Here is a 23,876-nt window from a genome sequence, read left to right as displayed (position 1 = left end):
CTTTTGAGGAACCTCCACACTGCTTTCCATATTGGTTGAACAAGTTTGTACTCCCACCAACCGTGTAGTAGTGATCCCTCCTGGCCACATCCCTGCCAGCCACTATTGTTATTAGATTTCTTGATCAGAACCAACATTTAGCTAACTAGAGTAAGATAGCTAAGGGAAGGCATTTGGCCTATTTCCTTCTGCTCTTCCATTTTATGGGTACAATATTCTTACCTTTTCTTACTGTGGCTAATTTGGTTGGCTGCAAAGAACAGCTTGATTTTAGAGATGGCCTCTAATCAGGTGAAATAATAAGAAAGAACTGTGACTTCTCTTCCTTCCAGTTAAGCATTTTGATTTCATCATCTGTTGGAGTTCTACAAACAGATGATATCAGGACTAATTCTGAGCAGTTTTTAGGCAAAGAAATTTTTAAGAACTTTCGATCAAAGACACATTTATAATCTGAACAGCATTCCCCCAATAAATGGCACTTATGGGAAAACCAATTATCCATCAGACACTACTATGGGTAAGAGCCATAGGTACATGGGCTCCGAGGTGCTAGGCATGCCTGAAATGACTTGCATTTAGTCAACTCATTGATAGATCAACAATTAGCTCTAATGAACTAACCCTTTGTGGAGGTTACCACTTTGTGTAAAACCAGCATAACCCCATCTAGATTGTTTCTTTCTTTTCTTCCTTCCCAGAATGCCAATATTGGGGGTCCACGCTACAGCTACCTACTTTGAATTTTGAAGATGTCTTGAGAAATGATGAACAAGCATACCAGTGGCTCTCTAGCCTCAAAAAAGTAGGCATTGTGCGACTCACGGGAGCAGCTGACAAGCGAGGAGAAATTACAAAACTTGGGAAAAGGATTGGTTTCCTCTATCTCACATTTTATGGGTGAGTCACCTGGTGACTTAGAGTCCCACCACATTCATACTTTCACCTATTTCCCAGAATGATGTCCTCTTTGAATAAAGGTACAGAAATGTCCACATTTTATTATCTTTAAGTAGTTGTATAAAGGTATTGCCATTCAACAAAGCAGTTTATAAATACAAATGTATCTTGATCGATGTAACCCCATTCGTCATTCTCCCCATCCCTCTCCCTTTCCTTCAATTTGATTAATTTTGTAGAATATGCATTGAATTTTATAACCGTTTTCTCCTACACTCCCTCTCTGCTGAGGATTTTAAGATCTGACTAGTTATAAGTGGTACATTAGGCTGCCCAGGATTTCAAAATAAAATGATTCATCAAGTTTTATTTTCTCATAGATCTGTAAGATAGGAGTCCAAGATCAAGATGACATCTGTTTTCTAGCTTAAAGTTACTCCCTTCAAATGTACCTGCACAGTCATCTTTCTGTGTGCAGCAAACTATCATCTCTTCCTCTTCCTGTTGTTGCTGAATTAGGACCTTCCATTTTCTGCTTCATTCAACATTAACTACCACCTTAAAGGACCTGTCTCCAAATACACCTAGGGTTAATTTTCTTCATGATAATAAGACAGAAGATTCTGTTTCTTTAAGTCTCTACAAAAGCTCATTTTGAAATCTTTAAAGTTTTATCTCTCAAGAGCTGACACAAAAAAAGTTTGTGGCAAATTAAAACTAGTCACAAGATGTGTATGACATAAAAAGTATGACTAATGTCAGAAATATGAGCCTATGAGTTTTTACATAATTGATTTTAACTGTGGAACAAGACTATTTTTATAAAAAAAATTCCCTAGGAAATAGCATTAGAAATCCAAATATTAACAACAGAGAGCACTTATCTGGAAGTGAGGGGTACAATTGAATTTCTTAAGATAGATGGATCCAGCTACTAGCAAGTGAGAAAGTGAAAGGGACCATCAACATTTGAAGGCTGCAAACTGGTGGCACATGGGCTATTTGAGATGTGTTTGGCGTGGCTCACATGATGCTGAAAGAAAATGGAATTCCTTGTCAGCACTTAAAAACTCACAGAGTTTAAATTTATTTTTTCATATATTGTTATTGTAATTAATAGAAGGGTTACATTATATTCACCAGATAGAAGGTGCATTACACACATTGATACCCTTTTCATGTCTTGATCCCCATTTCCCTCCCCCAACCCCCGCCCTGGATCTTGTTTTCCCCTCTTCCTTGGGTTATTTCAAATAACCAAATAAACATATATACAATATATCAGATAGCAAGGTAAAATACAGTAACCATATGAGATAATCAAGGGACAGCCAAAGAGATGAGAGATAGTACATTAAGGACAACAATCACTCCTATTGCTTTTGTTTCTATATCCTGGAATATGACGCTAAATAGAGTTTAAATTTATATGGACTTGTGTTGGTTCTTTTTTTTAGCTCAAGTCTCACAAGAACTGAATTGCTGGCCTAAAACCTGACATATCAAATATTTGTGGTACATGAACATTAGGAGTACCTTACAGTGTTTGTCTAATTCCTCTTCTCACCCTCAAAACTACAAGGGTCTTGTTAACATTTGAGTTTGCCATCCTTAATCTAGAATGAGACCTTGGCTAATGTCATGGATAAAAAAAAGATCAGAAATATTCAATTACTTGCCCTCAATAGTTTGAGCACTTTTTTTGTTTTGTTTTATTTGGTTCTTTTTTCATGTCAGATGATTTAGACGTGGGTCACTCAATCATCACCCGCAGTTTAAGAATTTATTTATACCATTAGCATACTCACCTTCCAGAGAATGTATGTCTCCTCAATCTGCAAGCATTTGTGGTGCTTTAAAATTTATAACAATAAGTAACTAGAAGGATAATAATTGAAATTATTAACAGTCACAGGTGTAGTATGTGTTCATTCTTCTAAGATATCTGAAATGGATTTTAGCCTCTCCATTCATTAATAAATAATCTCAAGTCTAATGAACTTATTTGCAACACAACCTCTCACAAATATTAATACAGGAATAAAAAATATAAGTCCAGGCTTCCCTGTCACTGTTTCATATTTCACTATCAAAAATAAGAAGTATTTGAAAATCTGCTTTCAAATACTGGAATTAAAAAATAAAATTCCTCTAAATTGTTTTATAAATGACTAAAAAAAACTTTTAGTATCTATTCTAGATACTCCACAATTTCATAACAGTAATTGCTCTTGAAAGCCCTTTTGAGATGTTCCCTAACTCCACCCACCCACCCACTCATCTTGCTTTCAGTATCCTAATCCTAATTTATGATTTGTTTCTGCCAGTCCCATAAAATAGCTTACTAACTTGGGCACTAATCTAGTATTGTGACATTTAGTGCAATCGATATTAAGTTCTGTTGTCAAAACAAATCAAAACCTACTAATATGTGTCCATTTCATTTATACAAGACTTTTCCCATATAACCAGAGAAGTTGTTTCTACTCTGTAGTTCTTTCTGTAATCACTCAAATTATACATGGCAAGAAATACATTTTTGACACTTGACCTCTATTTCCACAAAAAATAATCCTCTAACTTGAAGACTTACTGAGAAGAATCTGACAGTGATTGCTGGGTTGTTTTTTTTTTTCCAACTAAACAAATAGTTTCTTTAAAGTTGCCTGTTTTTTCTACTTTTCCTCTCACAAATGTGCCTTAACCGTTTGGTGTCATGAGAGTTAAAAGAATACTCAGGAGTATCCCTTCATATTAAAAAAAAAAATCTACAAAAGTGCATTGCAGGGCAAGGAGTTTGGCCTAGTGGTAGAGTGCTTGCCTAGCATGCACAAAGACCCAGGTTCGATTCCTCGGTACCACATGCATTAAAAAAAAGCTGGAAGTGGTGCTGAGGCTCAAGTGGTAGAGCTCTAGCCCTGAGAAAGTCCAAGGACAGGACTCAGGCCCTAAGCTCAAGCCCAGACTGGCAAAAAAAAAAAAAAGTGCATTGCAATTTGGGCTACATGTTGGAATAGGAATTTTTTAATGTAATTATCTCCAGAGATTTTTCTTTGATGGGAACTCTAAATGACTTGAACATCAGGGCTTCAAGACTTGGTAAGTGATTCTCATATGCAGCTAACTTTGAGAACCATTGTTGAGACCAAGGGCTACTTCAACACAAGCTTATCTCAATTTCAGTAAAAGTTGGGTGATTTAAATCTTTGGCCCTCTCATAAATACATGCATTTTTAAAACTAAGTTCCTCTTTCTGTATTGTTTGTTTCTGGATCTGATTTACCTCCAAAAGAGAAACAGTAGTGGCCTTAAACCCACTCCCCATATTTATGATTTCTATTTTTCCATTAATAATGTGTGTCTTTCTCTTGTTTGAAAAGTAATTGATGAATGAGTAAAATGAATGAAGACAGACAATAAATAATGGAAAGAAGGAATTTTCAAAAATGTAATAGCTATAGGGAAAGAACACTGGGAGCAAGTTAAACTTTACTTTTTAATTAAGATCTGTCAAGGACCTTTGTGAAGGAACTTGCTTCAATGCCAAAATCATAAATAGTTTGTGGTATTACTTCAGATACACCACTCTCTGGTAATAAATACCTACCAAACTAGCACATTTCTACTCACATAAAGCTACTAATTTGGACAATTTTAAATTCATGTATCTAATGTGAGCAATAAGAATATCTGTGTATTATATCTATTATATATATGATCAGTAATCATTGATTAAGTGGCTGGTTGGAAAAAATAACAATAGATTTCAACAATCCATGCAGTCTTCATATGCAGTAGAAAAGGCATAAAGGGTAAATGAACAAATGCATGTCTAGATTTTCTTAAAGACTAGAAAGGCAGATGATTTAAATTATTATGACATTTCATAATTATAAATTTATGTTTAACTAAAAGAAAATGGTAATCAAGTTGGGGACAAAAGTGCATGTCACTTTTCGCATCTACATTTCTTCAAATTCATGTCATTATTTTGTCAGCACATCATCTATGTGCTTTTTTTGTTGGTTGTGGTGGTGGTGGTGGTGGTGGTGGGATGTGTGTGTGTGTGTGTGTGTGTGTGTGTGTGTGTGTGTGTGTGTGCAAACTTGAGAAATGCTCAGTAACTTTAATGTGTTGACGATAACAGCTAAGGATGGAAAAAATAAAACCCACTAGCTATTTTGCACATAAACACAGCAAGGTATAACAAGATCACCTTTTTTGGGTGATGTAAACCTTTGAAGGAATCCTGGCGGCTTCATTATTTGCTCACCAAACAATAATAGGAATAGCAGTAGCAGAAGAAGAAACAGTAATTAGTAATTAAATAACTTGCTGTAATCCTTTAAGGAAAGATGATAACACTGAATAAATTATCAGAATTTTATGGACTGGTTTCATTCAGTAAAAAATAATCATTGTAATCTATACCTGCCTGTTGCTATTTCCAATGATGATACCCCCATTTTTTTTTGCCAGTCCTGGGCTTGAGCTCAGGACCTGAGCACTGTCCTTGGGTTTTCTCAAGGCTAGAGCTCTACCACTTGAGTCTCAGCACCACTTCCGGCTTTTTTTTTCTATGTACGTGGTACCGAGGAATCGAACCCGGGTCTTCATGCATGCTAGGCAAGCACTTTAACCACTAGGCCAAACTCCCAGCCCAATACCTCCATTTTTTTAATTAAAGAATTTATTGACATTGATTTTTACATCATATTACAAATGATGTGTTCAAGTATTCAAGAAGGGAATTTCTAAATACAATCACTGCCACTTAGATTTTAGAACATAATTAAAATTAGGCTGAGGTTTTGTATGTCATATATACATATTAATCTATGTAATAAAACATTATGTCTATAGAGTCACAAATTTTTATGTCTATGTAGTTGTTTATATTTCCAATACCATGTCCATAACATTGGGTACGCAAATATTGAGTCATCACTCTTGTACCATTTGAATCTTATAGCCACATATTAAGGACACCATGTACCTTTTGTTCCTTTGGTCTTGACTTGTCTCACTCAACATGATTCGCTCTAGATTCATCCACTTCCCTGTGAATGTCATTATTTTATCTCATCTGTTGGCTATGTAGAATATATATATGTATTTATATATATATACCTCATTTCTTGTATCTATTCATCTGCAGTATGGCATCTGGGTTGTTTCCATCGCTTGACTATTGTGAACAGTGCAGAGATGAACATAGCTGAGCAGGTGTTCTTATTGACAAAAAAAAAAATGGAGGTATGCATTCTATCTGATACCTCCATTTTTTTTGGTCGGTCATGGGACTTGACTCAACCTGGGCATTATCCCTGAGCTCTTAAGCTCAAGGCTACTGCCCTGCTCCTGGAGCCATAGCTCCACTTCTCATTTTCTAGTGGTTAGTTGGAGATAAGAGTTTCATGAACTTTAGTGTCTGGGCTGGCTTTGAACTACAATATTCAGATCTCTGCCTCCTGAGTAGCTAGGATTACAGGAGTGAGCTACCACGCCAAGCTTTTTTAGTTCCAATTTTAACCATATAAGCAACCTGAGGTTACTCTTCATCAGAAAGTAAAAGAGAATGAAACTTTTGACCTCAGCTAGCAAGACTATTATATTTCCAGAATTGAATCCAGATGCTGGGAATTTTGTTTGTTTTTGCTATGAATGCTTGTGTGGCTTGTGTAAACCAATTGCATTGATAGCAGGAGTTATACTAGTAAGAATAATGAAGGTGAAAATGAAAATCTTGTTTCTAAAATATTAACTTTAGAAATATAATAGTAAAGAAGGTGGGGGACTATAAGGAAAACTACTCAAGGAAAATAAACAAACCTTGATTTTATCTTTTCGAATATTTTTGGAAGATGTACAGTTACTGAGCAATACTTGGAAGGCCACAAGTTGCACTAGAATAAATGCTTGATCAGACTTGTTTCACAAAAGTTTTAGGAAAAATGGGAGGCCTAGTAGCGGGGGGGTTGGCCTAGTGGTAGAGTACTTGTCTAGCTTGTCTAGCATGCACGAAGACTCAGGTTCGATTCCTTGGTACCACATACATAGAAAAAAAGCTGGAAGTGGTGCTGCAGCTCAAGTGGTAGAGCTCGACTTGAGAAAGTCCAATGACAGTGCTCAGGCCCTGAGCTCAAGCCCCAGGACTGGCAAAAAAAAAAAAAAAAGAAAAAGAAAAAAAGAAAAAGAAATGGGAGGTCTGAACAGCCTAGAGTATCTGGATTTCATTACTGTTCAGAGTTGACCATTGAACCAACAAAAAACTAAAGTTTAATCATAGCTTTGCTCTGGGCAATTTGTAGGTGAGACTTTGGCCTAAGCTTTTCATGTAACTTCCTAGATCTCTCTGAGACTTTCCCACACTCTTTCTTCAAGATTGCTTTCATGCCCTGTATGCCTACTAAGGCCCTGGGGCAAAAGTTTGATGAAAAGAGCACAAAATATGGCTAACTGCTGTCTACTTTTGCATCTACGTAAATACCTTGCATGCAGACTACATCAGATAAACAAAATAATTTCTAGTGAATTGGTTGTCAAGTTTACCAGCCAGAACAGTCAACAATGATACTGAAATGGCTTCTACAGAGTTCAATATCGTAGCCTTCCCAGCATCCATTGGATATATGTAAGCATTTCTCAAAGACAACTGTAAAGCAGTTCAGTAGTATTATTTCACACATTTGTTCCTATTAGGGATGAGTGAAAAATAACCTTAGCACTTGGCAACTGGCCACTTAGAAATTGCTCCTACCATTATTAGCACTGCCTCCAAATCTTACTTTGAAACAACTACTTCTTTGATTTATGTGTTAGCAGAAAAATGTTTCCAAACTATGGAGATGAACCCAGGGAGAGAAAAAACAAGTTTATTCATTTTGTTTAACTTCCCAACCAAGAAATTGCTTAAGAAAACAAGCAGCCCTCCTTGAGTAAAAGCAGCTTGTCAGTTATTGAAAGAAAAAAAAACAAAACGTAAACAAAAACAAAACATAGAAGCAATTCATAGTTGGAGAGAAAACAAAGAAATCCTGTCTGAGTTCTGGATTTTGTTGTAATCCTATCCCACTTTGTAAAATGCCCACACTGGGACTTCTTAATGACTTGTTTTTAAATATAGTACTGACTAGACCATTTAAGAAGGGGAAGAAAGGCTTTAGGATACATGAGCAAGTAAGTTATTAGGGTTTTCTAAGTAGGATAATAAGCTATGTTCCTAGAACCACTTGAAGCCATTTATGTCACCAGCCAAAAACCAGTCCCTGAGGTTACCTTTGTGGTATTGAGTTTCATAGTAATTAGTGTTACTGCCAGCAAAACCACTTAGTATGAGGTCATCTCATGAATGGAAGGAAAAGTAAGTTCTGGGTCTTAGACTTCTCCAGAAATCACTTGAAGAAATTTGATAAAATAACTATTCAAGCAGTTGCTTGTCCATAGGTCTTTCCATTGCCTCTTTGGTTATATTTTGTAGTCAAAACAAACCACTGTCCTTGTGACAGAAGAAAATAATGATATGGTTAAGTATTGAACTCAGTTCTCAGCAGACGTTATCTTGAAATATCTGATAAAATTTATGATCCCTACCGAACAGGAAGTGAGATGGGAGAGTTAAGCGAAACCCAGAGTCATTTGACTTAGGAACCTTCAATTTTCCTTTTATAATGCTATCTGCATAATGCATTTCACTCTTAACATTTACATAATGAATATTATCTTCTGGACTTCTTTTGGAGAAAAGTTTTCTAACTCTGTGTGCTTTTAGGTGGGATATTTGTCATTTTTCTAGTCCTTCTTGGTCTTCATTAAGATTTTATTTTTAAGCAACTTTTATTCAATTGCACTTTTCCCAGATACATGGAGGCATAATTGACAAAAATTTTATTTAGAGACAATATGCAATCTGATGCTTTTATAAGTATGTATACTATCAAATGATTGACATTTGAAAATGAATTAACATACCATCAACTCAGGGTTACCGTGGGTGTGAGGGTGTGGATGTGTGCATGTGCAAATGCTGAGATCCACTCTCTTAGCCAAGTTCAAGTGTGCAATCTATCATGACAAATCAATGATTGTCATTAGCTTTCATATCATGAATATATGAACTATACAAATACATGAAATTTTTATACCTTTTGACCAATACCAACCATTCTACTCTCTGTTCTTGTGTTCTCATGGCAAAATTTAATATAGACCTAGAAAAATCACATAAAATGAATACATTACTCAATAAATTATCATAAAGCAAATACTTTTAATCATTCAAATCAGGAAATGCTGTATCATCAGCCATTCTAATGTCCACCTATGTGTCCCAACCTAGAGATGCCTCATTTGTCCACAAATGCAATGTCTCTCTTGAATGTTTTAGCCTTTGCTTCTTTACTGTAGCAGCTTAAGGTATCAGTACTCACATGTGTATCTTATGATGCTTCCAACTGCATTTCTTATTTTTTTACATTTTCTTTTTTCTCCTTTAGGCAAATCATTTCAGTAACTACAAATTCACTCCTCAGCACAAATCCTGTACTAAGGGATCTCCACTCATTTTGGCTGTCTGACACCCATTCTCTTGTAAATTTCTCAGGAAGGACTCATGGGGACAATAGTCCCTGAATTGTGAAATGTTGACAGCACTTTAAGTCCTTTCTTTAAATTTGAAAATCAGCCTCTTTAAACAGAGCATTCTTAGCTCATGCCATCTTTACTATATCTGCAAGGCTTTGATGGCAAATATGATTTTCTTTTCTTTACAAGTAATTTGGTATTTTTTCCCAGATGCAAGTTTAGTTTCTTTGATTATTTCACACTGTTGGTTGTTTGTTCTGAGACAGTCCTCCAACCCCACCCCAGGGAAAATATAATTTGATCTTCCCATTCATCATTTCTTTTAAATACCAAGTAATCTTTCTTCCCAAACACCAGTGTCTCTTGCCTATAATACTGTCTTGTCAGGAAGCTGAGATCTGGCAGATTACAGTTTGAAGACAGATGTCTTCAGAAAAGTCTATGAAATAACATCTTCAGAATAGCTAACCAAAAGCTGGAATGGAGGCATAACAAACCATCCAAGCAAACATAGTCCCTGAGTTCAGACGTAGGTACCACCAAAAAATACTTAGAAAGTTAAATTGTAGGTGTTCAAATACCACATCTTGTTGATCCACTCATCAACTGAGGGACATCTAGGTTGGTTCCATATCTTTGCTATGGTAAATAGTACTGCAACGAACATTGTTGTGCTGGTGGATATAGTATGTCTTTGTTTCTGGATGATTGGGTAAATGCCAAGTAGTGGAATTGCTGGGTCATAGGGGAGCTCTATGTTTAGACTTTTGAGGAAATGCCATACTGCTTTCCATAGTGGCTGAAGGAGTTTACACTCCCACCAACAGTGTAGTAGTGATCCCTCCTGGCCACATCCCCTCCAGCATCTGTTGTTATTCGTTTTCTTGATCCTGGACATTCTAACTGGAGTGAGGTGGAATCTTAGAGTTGTTTTGATTTGCATTTCTTTTATGACCAGAGATGTTGAGTATTTCTTCATGTGTCTATAGGCCATTTTTGTTTCTTCTTCAGAGAAGACTCTCTTTAAGTCTTTGGCCCATCTTTTAATGGGATGATTGTTACTTTGGAGATTGGTTTTGGATTCATTCAATTTTTTGAGCTGTTGATATATTTTAGATATGAGGCCTTTGTCTGTTGTATGGTTGGTGAAGATCCTCTCCCACTCTGTAGGCTTCCTAACTAGTTTACTAGCTATGTTCTTTGCCATACAAAAGCTCTGCAGTTTAATGCAGTCCCACAAGATGTGGTGTTTGTACACAATGGAATTCTATGCTGCTGTCAGAAAGAATGACATTGCCCCATTTGTTAGGAAATGGAAAGACTTAGAAAAGATCATATTAAGTGAAGTAAGCCAGACTCAAAGGAACTTAGGCTCAATGGTTTCCCTCATTTGTCATAATCAGTATAAACCTTGGGCTCTCCTAGCAGAGATTGCAATAGAGCAAAACCTTGATACAAAAGGCCATATAGTAGGACGCTAAATGAAAGGATCTCCAGGATATAGAAACATAAGCCATATAATGAATGATTGTTGTTCTTAAGGTACTATGTTATCTCTCATCTCTTTTGCTGTCCCTTGGTTATCTCATATTGTTACAGTATCTCACTTTGTTAACTGATATATCAGATATATTTGTATTTGGTTATTTGAAATTGGATAGGGAACGGGGGAAAACAAGATGAGGGGTGGAGGTGGGGGGAGGGAAATGGGGACCAAGACATGTGAAAGGGTATCAATGTATGGGAATTAATGCACCATCTATCTGGCAAATATCATGTAACCCTTCTATTAATTACAATAAAAATATATGGAAAAAAGACATAAAGATGCTATCAGCTTAAAAAATTGTAGGTGTTTTATTATTTTTAACTTTTTTATTTTTAAAATTGTATTTTTTAATATCTTCATGTTGTTGTACAATGAATCTTGTAGGATTTTTTCCTAAGTACTTAATCTGTTCTTTTGTTTAGGATTCCTTCCTTTAGGTCTTTTATTATGCATATATCAAATCCTCCTTTCCTGTCCTCTTGAATCTTTCTCATAAATCTTCTTTACATATATTAACATTTTTTAATTGTCTCTTTCAGTTTTTATTTTCAAATTTCTTAGCTTCTAATTAGTGTAAGTAATTCCTCATATTTTGTGCCATTTCTAGATGACTTTTATTCATTAAAAGTACTTATAAATAGAAAATAGAAATTAAGAAAAATGAAATATGGTATGTTTCATCTTGTGGGGGATATCGCTAAGGCAGGTATTTTGCTACTTATGCTGTTTTTGCCTTAAAATCATTTTATGTCTACATAGTAATAGTCCTGTTGCTATGTCACTGTATATGTCGAAACAGTGATAATGGAAACACATATATTCAAAGCTCTTATGACTGACTGCACCTAGCAATTTCAATGTGGAAAGATCACAATTCTAATGGTAAGCAAAAATTTCTTCCAACTGTTTGCTAAAAGTATTGGTGGTCCCAGCTAGGAAATTTTTTTCTAGTTTGGAATTTTAAAAATAAAGCTAGTATCTGAGCATTTTTTAGAACCCAATGTCATGAGTAATAAAGCTCAAAATAAGTTACTCTTGTGTAATCTGATAAGACTTGTAATAGACTGATTGGTAGTTTTCTGTGCTGCGGGTAGTAAATCAAGATTTATACACATAGAATAACTTTTCATATAAGAAGTATCACACAACAGAAATAATTATCAATTAATTAATATGGATTTCTAAGTGTGAACACTAACCAAAAGACTGTAGAATCTATTACTAAAAGTTAGATTTTACAAATTGAAGATAGATACAAAGATTGACAATATAATGGATACAAAAACGATATTCTAAAATTCCATAAGTAATGAGGGATTCATTTTTGTCACTAAACTCTATCAATATCTCTAATATCTGATACTAGTCTTACATTCTTGGTAAATATGGTTGATTAACATTTAAAACAATCCCACAAAATATTCTCAAAATTATTATTTTGAAGTATATTAGATTTTAACCAAACTCTTCAATAAATAAATACAAGGGAATATTTGAATGGAATGTTGAATCTGGCATGTATAGCTGAATGGGAATACTTACATTTGTTTAAAAGTATAACTTTGTGAAAGCAAAATATTTGCATTTACAAATTAACTGCATTCATGCAAGCAAGTTTATACAATTATATTAAGATGCATTGAACTTAGATCTTCGGTATTAGGAAAATCTGGTCCCATACTTCCATTTCATCTTCTTGGATTATTGTCTTGCTTCGAACAACATCAGAATTGATCTCTAATGAGAGGTACATTTATACACATCCTCATTTCTTTAAGACCTCACAAACGGTTTCTACATAAGCCAAAGAAGTATTCTTAGATTTATTTCTACCATGTTTCCATGGTGGATTAGATTTGGAGTGGACAAGTAAATATTTAGAGTCATAAGGAATCAACAGCAGTCTTCTTAGCACAATTGACTTTTATGAGGAAATGATGACATTTTTAAGGTTTTTCTAAACTGGTACTATAATCATAAAGTCAGTTTTTCATGATTGGAATTGCTGAGTTCCCTTCTTGTGATGCATTATACTCTATATGCATAGACGTTTATGTTATGCATCCTACACCATATTGAAGACAGAAGCAGTAGAAAAATAATATCCCCTGCCTGTTATTGCTGGTGATACCAAGCCACAGGCCTCATATTTATAAAAGCTACTCAACATCTAGAAAACAAAAGATTTGTTCTCTGACTAATATGTGCAACTTGAATCTCAGCAAAACTTGTTTGATTTACTCTGATCATATGAGAAACCAAGGAGTGTAGGATAGAGGAAAGTAAAGCCTGGGCACTTTCCCTCAGCTCTTATGCTCCTTTGCTCAAGGCTAGTGTTCTAACACTTTGAGCCACAGCTCTACTACTGATTGCTGAGTGGTTAATTGCAGTTAAAAATCTCATGGGGGCCTTTCTGTGTGGGCTGACTTTGAACCTTAGTCCTCAAATCTCAGCCTCCTGAGTAGGTAAGATAACTGGCACAAGCCACTGGCACCTGATTTTCCATCATTGCTTTTAAAAAATTCTAAGTCATTTCCTACTGATAGCATCTACTCTTTTCTTCTTAGCTGTAAGAATTATTATATATACTGTACTTTAATTGAATTATTTTTATAACCTCCTTATATCTAGTCCTAATGTCAATTATTCTTTCTTATTTTTATTTTTTAATTTTATTGTTGGGTTTATCTATAGAGAGGTTACAGTTACATTTGTCAGGTAGTGGGTGCATTACTTATCACACATTGATATCCCTTCTCATGTTTTTGTCCCTGTTTCGATCCCTCCACCCCCTCCCAATCATCTTGTTTCCCCCCTCTTCTCTTCCCTATTTCAAATAAACAAACAAATGTATATACAATATGCCAGGTAACAAAATAAGGTACAGTAACCACATGAGATTAACCATAAGGGGAAAAAGGAGGAAAGAAAAAACACAGTACATTAAGAAAAACAAACAGAAAGATAAACTTCTTGTTTCCATATCCTAGAGTTCATTTGGTTTAGTCTCATCCTATATGACCTTATGTGCACAGATTTTGAGCTTATTGTAATCCTCTGCTAGGAGAATCCTAGATGTGTACTAATTATTACAAATGAGGGAAACCATTGGTGAACCTATGTTCCTTTGGGTCTGTCTTACTTCACTTAATATGATTTTTTTCCAAGTCTTTCCATTTCCTTATGAATGGGGCAATGTCATTCTTTCTGATCGCAGGTATAGAATTCCATTGTGTATAAATACCACATCTTTTTGATCCATTCATCTACTGAGGGGCATCTGGGTTGGTTCCATAACTTAGCAATGATAAATAATGCTGCAATGAACATTGTTGTGCCAGTACCTTTAGTCTGCCTTTGTTTCTGAACATTTGGGAAAATATCAAGGAGTAGAATTGCTGGGTCATAGAGGAACTCTATGTTTAGTCTTTTGAGGAATCATTATACTGCTTTCCGTAGTGGCCGAACGAGTTTGCATTCCCACCAACAATGTAGCAGCATTCCCTTCTGTCCACATCCCTGCTACCAGCATCTGTTGTTATTAGATTTCTTGATCATGGCCATTCTAACTAGAGTGAGGTAGAATCTCAATGCTGTTTTCATTTGCATTTCTTTTATGGCCAGAGATGTTGAGCATTTCTTCATGGGTCTATAAGCCATTTTTATTTCCTCTTCAGAGAACTCTCTCTTATGTTGACTATTCTTGAAATGCCAAGGTTGATCAGAGTCTGATTCTGTATTTTTTCTGGGCTATGGAGTTACATGAATTTCATTGGGAACATGAACTTCTTGGCCACAATCATTTCTGTGTAATGGACTGCCTGATGCTTACTTGAAATGGGTCTCAATGTGCTATATTTACTTCTATTTCCTTTTCATTCAGTCTCTTTTCAGTTCATAGCCACATATGGATGGCTGTCTGACCTTCAGTGAAATAAATACTCTTTTCATTCTAATTCTAAATATGAAAAGCAGAACAAAATAGCTCATTTTATTCCCAGTCTCAGATAACAGTTTAAAAAGAAAAACCCTGCCTACTTTTACTCACCAGGAAACCTTTCTAAATCTAGCAGGAGGCTGTAGGTTATATTACTACAAGGATGTGTTCACTTAGGTATTTTATATCTTCACACCTTCCTGGAAAACCATAGGCCACTCTATTCTGGGTCCTATGAAATCAGAAGCTCAAAAAAAAAAACACCTTTCTAGGGCTTTTCATGCAATGTTTATAAGTTTAGCCTTAGCATAGGATTGGATCATAGGAACAGAGCAAGACTGTTCTGAATTGAAAGAGGTTTCAGTCTAGAAGAGGAAGCAGGATTAGATATTTATATATGTAAATGAGATCTTTAGAAATTTAGCTTTTCAGAAATTGTAGCACACAAATTCAGTTCCAATGAATGAGACGAATAAAAATGTGCTTGGGAGTTGTGAGTAGAGGAATTAGATAGCAAGGAGCTAAGAAAGAAAAAAAGTCAGCTGGGCACCAAGGACTCACATCTGTAGTCTTAGCTACCCAGGAGGTAGATATTTGAAGATTGAAGTTCAAAGCCAGCCTGGGAAAAAGAAGTCCATGAGATTCTTATCTCCAATTAGGCACCAAAACCCAGAAATGGCACTGTGTCCCAAAGTTAGTAGAGCACTAGCCTTGAGGACAAAAGCTCAGGGACAGTCCCCTTGAGTTCAAGGCCCCCAGGACCGGTACCAAAAAGGCCTAAAGAACATTTTCTTATGCGTATGTATAGACATTGATTTTTTGCTCTAATAATTCTAAATTATACTTATTTTCCATTTTGCAAGTATATAAATTGAGACTCAAAAGGAATAAATCATCCACCTTTATATAGCTAGTCAGTTACATCTGGATTATAAAAGAGTTGGAAATTGAACTGGACTTTGACTAGTATGTGAAGACAAATAAACTCAATATGAAAAAATTAAAAAAAAAACAAGGAACCAGAGAAAATGTAGGAAAGCATACAAGCCAAACATAATATACAGAGAACAACATAATTACAGTCATTAATTTACTCATGAAAATAGTAAACAAAGATATAAACTAGAATTGGATCCTTGACTTCTAAGTCAGTGGCTCTAAATTCTCTTTCTCTTTAAGGCATTGAAGCCTTCTGGAAGAGAGATGTCAAGGTGAGCGTCACATGCTGGAGTGGTTGGTCAGGTGCAGTAGAATAGGAAGCACAGATGACATTCAGAGGAAGACTAAATCATTCAGACCAGGCATTTCCTTCTGAGCTCATTTAGCTATCTGTGAATGAAGGCTTTTTAAAGCATAAAAAGCAAATATTTGAATGAGTTACATCACAACGTCCATACAATTTTTCTTCATTTCTGCTTTGTGTATGTCTTCAAAAAGTTTAGAATGGGAATCGATTCCTCAATTAAATAGTGAATTTTGATCTAGTGACTCTCAGTATTCTGCCCTGCTTCTCCAACTGGTGACTTCTGCACCATTCTGGATTTCACTTCTATATCCAATTTGTCAGCAAACCCTATTAGCTCTTCCATTAACCTTCACAGCAGACTATTATCTGTAATGGCTGTCAGTCCAGGCTTACCAACCGTGCTTTCTTCCCACTATTTCCCAGTACCTCATACCTACTCTTGAGAAACTAAAGCAATTCTTTTTTTTAATTAAAGAATTTATTAAGATTGATTTTTACATCATATTTCAAATGTCATGTTTAACACACAAGTATTCATGAAGGGAATCTCTGTATACAATCAGGGCACTTAGGTTAAAGTTAGGCTGAGGGTTTGTATGCCATAGATACATATTAATCTATGTGATAAAACATTATATCTATAGAATATATAGCCCATAGTAAATACAAAATTACAATTTTAATGATACCAATGCATAAAAATAGGACTGTCGTGTGATCCATTCAAGCCTTTCTAGGTATATACATGGAAAAAAATTAAAGTCAACTTACCATACAGATCCCTACACACCCAGGTATATTGCAGCACTATTCACCATAGTCAACATATGGAATCAGCTTAGGTGTCCACTAACAGATGAATGGACAAAGGAAACATAGTATGTATAGGAAATGGAATTTTATTCAGCCAATAAGAAAGAATGAAATCATATCATTTTCAGGAAAATGAATGAAGCTGGAGATCTTCATGTTAAAATAAACCAGTGTTAGAAAGATGAATATTACATGTTTTTTCTCTCATGTGGAATAGAGGAAATGAAAAGGATGTCAAAATAAAAATGTGATATTATGAATGTGAAGGAGGATCAGGCAAAAAGAAGACAAAAAGAGAAAGATAGAGGTAGCCATGATCAATGTAGTTATATATTCTATTAATGATATTACAATGAGGCAATTACTTTGTATGATAATATACTTGAATTTTAAAATGTAAACTAAAGCAATTCTTGAAAGCTACAACTACAGCAGAGTGTTAATGGCTCATGCATGTAATCCTAGTTACTCAGGAGGCTGAGATCTGAAAATCGTGGTTCAGAGCCAACTCCAGAAAGAAAGAGACATCAGAGTCTTATCTCCAATTAGGCACCAAAAAGCCAGAAGTACAACTGTGGCTCAAGTGGTAGAGTGCTCTTTCAGTATAAAAAGCACAGCAACAGCTCCCAGGCCTTGAGTTCAAGCCCTAGGACCAGCATACACACACACACACACACACACACACACACACACACACACACACACACACACACACACACACTACAAGTTCATAATTCACAAAATCAAAATGCTCCAGTGGATTCTCACTACACATAGAGTAAAATCTCATGTCCTTATCCTAGTCAAAGCCTTTTAGGATCTAGCTTCCACCAAGGAATTGCTGGTTCCCATTCCTTTTCCTCCTCCTTTTGAAACATGTTAACATTGATTTCCACTAGATTTGATCATTTCTCTTTCATTTGTCTTACTTTCTTGTTCTAACTCTATCCAAATCTTGAAATAGAATTAGTGTTAGGTATTCTTTTATTGAAAAACTATTGAAAGCCTGGCTCATGGCTATTATTACAGTTACTTGGGAAAAAGACATAGGTAGATCTAAGGGGAGATTTCAGTTTGAGGCCATGGAAGAAAAACTATACCACAAGATCCTACTTGAAAAATACCTAAATTAAAAGAAAAACTCAGGGTATAACTGAAGTGATAAAAAAAAACTGGGACTCGGAGTTTGGCCTAGTGGTAGAGTGCTTGCCTAGCATGCACAAAGACCCGGGTTCAATTCCTCAGTACCACATAGAAAAAGCTGGAAGTGGTGCTGAGGCTCAAGTGGTAGAGCTCTAGCCTTGAGAAAGTCCAAGGACAGTGCTCAGGCCCTGAGCTCAAGCCCAGGACTAGCAAAAAAAAAAAAATCCTAGAAAGAATGAGGCTCTAAGTTCAAACATCACTACCACAAAAATGATATGCTTAATATTTTCCTATGCAAGATTAAACATCTAGTATTGAAGGATGCCCATTTGGATGATAAAATGGTGATCATTACAGAAGTTGCCAACTGCTGGTAGTGGTGGCTCATGCCTGTAATCCTACCTAGTCAGGAGGCTGAGATCTGAAGATCATGGTTCAAAGCCAGCCTGGACACTAAAGTCCGTGAGACTGTTATTTCCAATTAACCACTAGAAATCAGGAAATGGAGCTGAGTCAAGGGGTAGGGCAGTATCCTTGAGCTGAAGAGCTCAGGGACAAAGTCCAGGCCCAGAGTCCAAGTCCCAGGACCGACAAAAAAATAAATAAAAGAAGCTACCAACATATCATAGTTACCATTACTTTGGCGAGAAGAGAGTTCTTATGGAAAGGGGCCTATGCAAGAGCTTAAAGCTTTATTTCTTGATGTGAGCCATAATTCTAAAGGTGAAATTAAAACATTCCTTAAGAGTAGGAAGACAAGGAATGTTAGTTTTTGCCACCAGTATTCAACATTTTAACTTCAAAGTGTTAGCCAGAGAAATTCATAAGCAATGGGAATGAAGACATCCAAATAAGAAAAATAAATAAATCAATCACTACGTCCAAATAGCCTGATTTGATGTGTAAAAACAACTCAATAAAATCAACACAAAAAAGCTATTAGAATGATTACATGAATCCAGCACGAAGTTGTAAAAGACAAGGACATAAACAAAAATCAGTTGTTTACACAGGCCAGCAATGAACAATCTGAAAAGGAAGCTAAGACAATAAATTTTGTTTGCAGCAGCATGCAGAAGAACAAAAGATCTGGGAATAAATTTAACTGACATTAAAAATTACACAATGAGAACTACAAAATCTTGCTGGCATTAAAAGTAATAAATAAATAAGTAAAAGTGCACCTATGTGCTTGATTTAATGTCAACACTACCCAATGCAGTTTATAGATTCAATGCTACATTATAATAACATTTTTATTTATAAATAGAAAAACTCTTCCTCAAATTCATATAAAATAGTGAATGGGTGCAAACATCAGAACTTATCTATGGTAATCAGAATACTGTGCAACCTGCCTAAGGATGGACATTGCAGAACAATAGAATTGTTGACCATCTAGATATAAACCCACACACCATAGCCAACAAAAATGCCAAGACTATTTAATATAAAACGAACAGTCTTGGCCAGGAGTTTGGCCTAGTGATAGAGTGCTTGCCTAGCATGCATGGAGACCTGGGTTCAAGTCCTTGGTACCACATACATAGAAAAAGCTGGAAATGGTGCTGGGGCTCAAGTGGTAGAGCTCTAGCCTTGAGAAAGCCCAAGGACTGAAAAAAAAAGATGAGTAAAAAAAAAAGAACAGTCTCTTCAACAAAAGAAGATGGGCTAATCGCATATTCTGCAAAAAGAACAAAACTAGACCCTCCCCTCCCCATCTTTTCTAAAATTAAATTAAAATAAAAAATAAAATAGTTCATTGTATGGTATGTGAATTTTGCTTCAACAAATGAATGCATTAAGCTCTAATAAAAAAGATAACCTATTATGCCACATATACTTCTTTAATAACTATAGGATTGATCCATATGTGAATGTGCTATTTCTTGTATCAAGAGCTAAAATGAAATGATGTTATTTCTGAAATAGTCTCTTTGGACAAAATAAAAAGTTGGTGTCTTCCTGGCTTTCCATTATTACATTAATTATGTCATAACATTAGAATTTTCCATCTTCTGCCACATCTTAAATTCCTTCTAGCCCATTGCCTCTCACTTTGTGACAACTTGTTTATGCATGTGCTTCTTATATTTTACAGACATACTTGGCAAGTTCAAGACAAGATTGACGCAAACAATGTGGCTTACACAACTGGAAAGCTTAGCTTTCACACTGACTATCCAGCCCTCCATCACCCACCTGGGGTAAGGTGAGCTTCAGCATTCTTTCCACCAGGCAGGCCAAACACCAATTTTCTCCTTATTTGGAGCCCAAAAGATGAAACATTTTGCTAACTGATTTGTCATAGGTCAAGCTTCTTTCTTCTAACACAATCGCTCCCCCCCTCAAAAAAGTCCCAATATGTAAATTCTGAATATCTTTGCAATCCTGATAAGACATTTTCATACATCTTTGAAAACTAGTTTCTTTATGAAAATAAGTCTTGGAATCTTTTGCCTGCATCATGGCAGATTTTAAAAAAGAGCTACCTCTTGGAGTCTTTCTGTAAAAATTTTACTCCAAGAGGATTAGAAAATTAAGTCTGGGGACATAATGTGAAGTTTTACCAAAAAGTCACCTGGCCATCATTTTTATTAAGTTTTGCTCCATTAAATAAAATAAAACCCTAAATTCAAGAACTGAGGAAGTAGACACCTCACAGTAAGCTCTTCAAGAATGGCCATATTATCTCCGGAAAACATGTCTCATCCTTGGATAAGTTGCTCTATGCGGAGAAAAAAATCCTCAGAACCCAGCTTTGGTAACTCAAGCCTGTAATCACGAGGCTGAAAGCTGAGGACCACTGGTTCAAAGTCAGCCTGGGCAGAAAAGTCTGTGAGACTCATCTCCAATAAACTAGAAAAAGCCGTCAGTGATGCTGTGTCTCAAGTAGTACAGCACTAGACTTGAGCCCCAAAAGAAGGCTCAGGGGCAATGACCAGAACCTGAGTTCAAGCCCCAGGACTGGCAAAAAAAATACATATATATATATAGATAGATATAGATATATACACATACACATATGTGTGTAGATCCATATTTTACATATATACTTATATATACATAAATATATTCAGTACAATTTTCGATGGGACATTCTTCTTCTCCACTTCTAAAAATTTCTCCTTTTTCTAGATGAAATACAATTTTACAAAAAAAAATTCCTTAACCAAATCAAAAAGAAAAAAATCAACAATCAATGATTAGAAGACCAGCTTTTAGAGTATATTTGGCTTTATTTTTAAAACTAAATTTAACTAAATGTAACAACCACATACACATTTGCATCTTCGAAGGTAATGAAAATCTGGGCCATTTTCATGTTAAAGAAGGAGAAAGAGTCCAAAATAAAAATGAATCTTCCCCCCCCCCCCCCCCCCATCATTTTGACTGAACATGTTTTCTCTGTACTGCATGGCTAATGCTTTTTCTTGGCAGTATTAGCTAAGTAAGTCTAGTATTTGACTTCACATGTTTTAAATTATTCTGTTGATTGTAAAATGCCACATGATTTCTCTGAACTAATCAATGACAGAAAAATGACCCTCCATGGTCACCTTTTTGGATAGGAACTGAGGGAGAATGCATGTAATGTGGTTTATACTAAATGTGGTTCAGAGTTTTCTAGACAAGCACTCTACCACTAGGCCAAACTCCCAACCCTTGGTTCAGTATTTTCTAAAACCCTACTACTAAGAGCAAGTCAGTTCCTATGCCCCCCCCAAAAAAAAATACATGCAAAGATTGGATAGAATAAAACAAAGAAGGAGACCAGAAAACTAAGTGTCTTACTTGAATTTTTAAATTACCTTCTTTGCATGAGTTTACATTTGGTTGTAAAGTTAAAATTGAAAGCAGAGAAAAGGGTGACAAAATGACTTCATAAATATTCCTGACATGTAATATAATGCTTGACATTTTCATAGCATTTCATGCTTTTTCAGAGTATTTTTGCCTGTATTACTTTACATGATTTTTAAAATATTTCTTAAAGGTAGACAGGATTGATCATGTCTCTTAAGAAAGACATGGTTGAAAATGCTTATAGGGTGAGACCTGGCTGATGGGAACCTTATACTTCATTCTAAGCTGCTGACTATTTTTTCCACAAATCATAATGGTCCTGAATTGGGATGGCTTATTTTCCACAATTAACATGTTCTAAAGATTGTTCATAAACATTGTCATACTTTACAAACTCTTCAGAGTTAGTAACAGAATTACACATACTCAACTAGTGAATATTTACCTTTTAAACTAGTGATAAAAGTGTCATCCAGCTCCATCCTGCCTTTGTTCTCATAAAACTGTATTAAAAGTGTAACTTCACAAAAGAAGATGCTACTTGTCCGTGCCATATGTAAAATGTATCAGCTGACCCTCTTTAAACTATCATTTAAAATATTTTGTGAGTTCTATGCTCACAAATATAAAGCATTTTTCTTTTGAAAACATGATACAATTGTTTTGCCTTTGGGATTTTGATGGGCTGGCAGTTAACTTCTCTACTTTTATTTCCCCCTTTCTATTCTGTTGATTTATCCCCAGTACCCTGGAGAGATCGTTTTCTAAACTGACTTAGAAAATAGCATCAGAGGATTTAGACAATGGACAAAGGGTGAACAAATGCAATAGCGATATTCTCAAAACAATATGTTGGCAATGAACTTTACAACTTGGTGGGGGAGGAAAAGTGGGAGAAAAAAAACTGGGAAGGGGTAACAATGTTCAGGAAGTAATGTGCTCACTACCTTGTGAATGTAACTAAACATCACACTGACAACAAAATATTTTTCTTTAATAAAGAAAGCAAATAGCAGTGGATTAAGGATCAAGCCCTTACTAATTTATGCCAATGTATTTACACACTACAAAACACTGCAATACTATGCTTTGCACAGGGATTTATCCCTAGGACAGAAAGACTTTATTGTGTGTGATTTTAGGCAAATTGGCCCCAGTTTGAGTATTATCTTTTCCAATATCATCTAAATTACTAAGTTAATTTTGATACCTCTGTACCTCAGTGTCTCCACTAGCAAGAGAAGATAAAAAATATCATTCTAGGAAGTACAGCTGTGACTCAAAGTGGCAGAGCACTAGCCTTGAGCAAACGAGCTTAGGGACAGAGAGCCCAGACCCCGAGTTCAAGTCATAGGACCAACAATTAAAATAAATGATCAAATTCTACGGACTTTTATGAGGAGCAAGGCATGTGACACAATTATAATTTGAAAATAAACTAAACGTTTAAAATAAAGATTGAGAAAACGTACATGGTTTAATTTTGGAGGAAGCAGGATATATATTGTAGACCAGCTCTGTATCACCTATACAACATTAGCTCAGTTGACGGACATACATCTTCAGTAAGAATGTTATTAATTTTATAACATGATAATTGGATTGAGCACAATCAAAGTACAGTAGTAATTAATCTCTCCTTCTTGGATGAGTGAGCAAATGATTAAACATTAGTGTCAGTATTATTGAACATATCCAAATGTGCAGTGTCTGACTACTTGGGCTTCTTCTATGGAGCTCTCACCATTGAAACATAACAGATGTGATGAAATATTGTTCAGTTGAGTCTTGCTTGCCTTCATTTAGCCATCTTTGTATGAATCCAGTGGTTGTAGGGTATGATTTTTGTTGTGTTTTGGTTTTTTTTTCCCCTTCTTGTTCCCATGCCTACATTTTCA

At 35.6% G+C, this 23,876-nt stretch overlaps 1 protein-coding gene across 1 annotated transcript in view; it reads left to right on the top strand.

Annotated features, from left to right (window-relative positions):
* Positions 1 to 23,876, top strand: part of Bbox1 (gamma-butyrobetaine hydroxylase 1) — a 51,790-nt gene that overhangs the window by 21,032 nt on the left and 6,882 nt on the right. The window contains exons 4-5 of the mRNA XM_090347981.1: positions 702 to 900; positions 20,273 to 20,378. Coding sequence (XP_090204107.1) covers positions 702 to 900; positions 20,273 to 20,378 — 305 coding nt within the window. The remainder of the gene's footprint in view (positions 1 to 701; positions 901 to 20,272; positions 20,379 to 23,876) is intronic.

This window comes from Megascapheus bottae, chromosome 16, assembly GCF_031878675.1.
Source record: "Megascapheus bottae isolate mThoBot1 chromosome 16, mThoBot2.hap1, whole genome shotgun sequence".
NCBI classification, from domain to species: domain Eukaryota; kingdom Metazoa; phylum Chordata; class Mammalia; order Rodentia; family Geomyidae; genus Megascapheus; species Megascapheus bottae.
The sequence above is the reverse complement of the archived record's forward strand: the minus strand, read 5'-3'. Positions and strand labels throughout refer to the sequence as shown.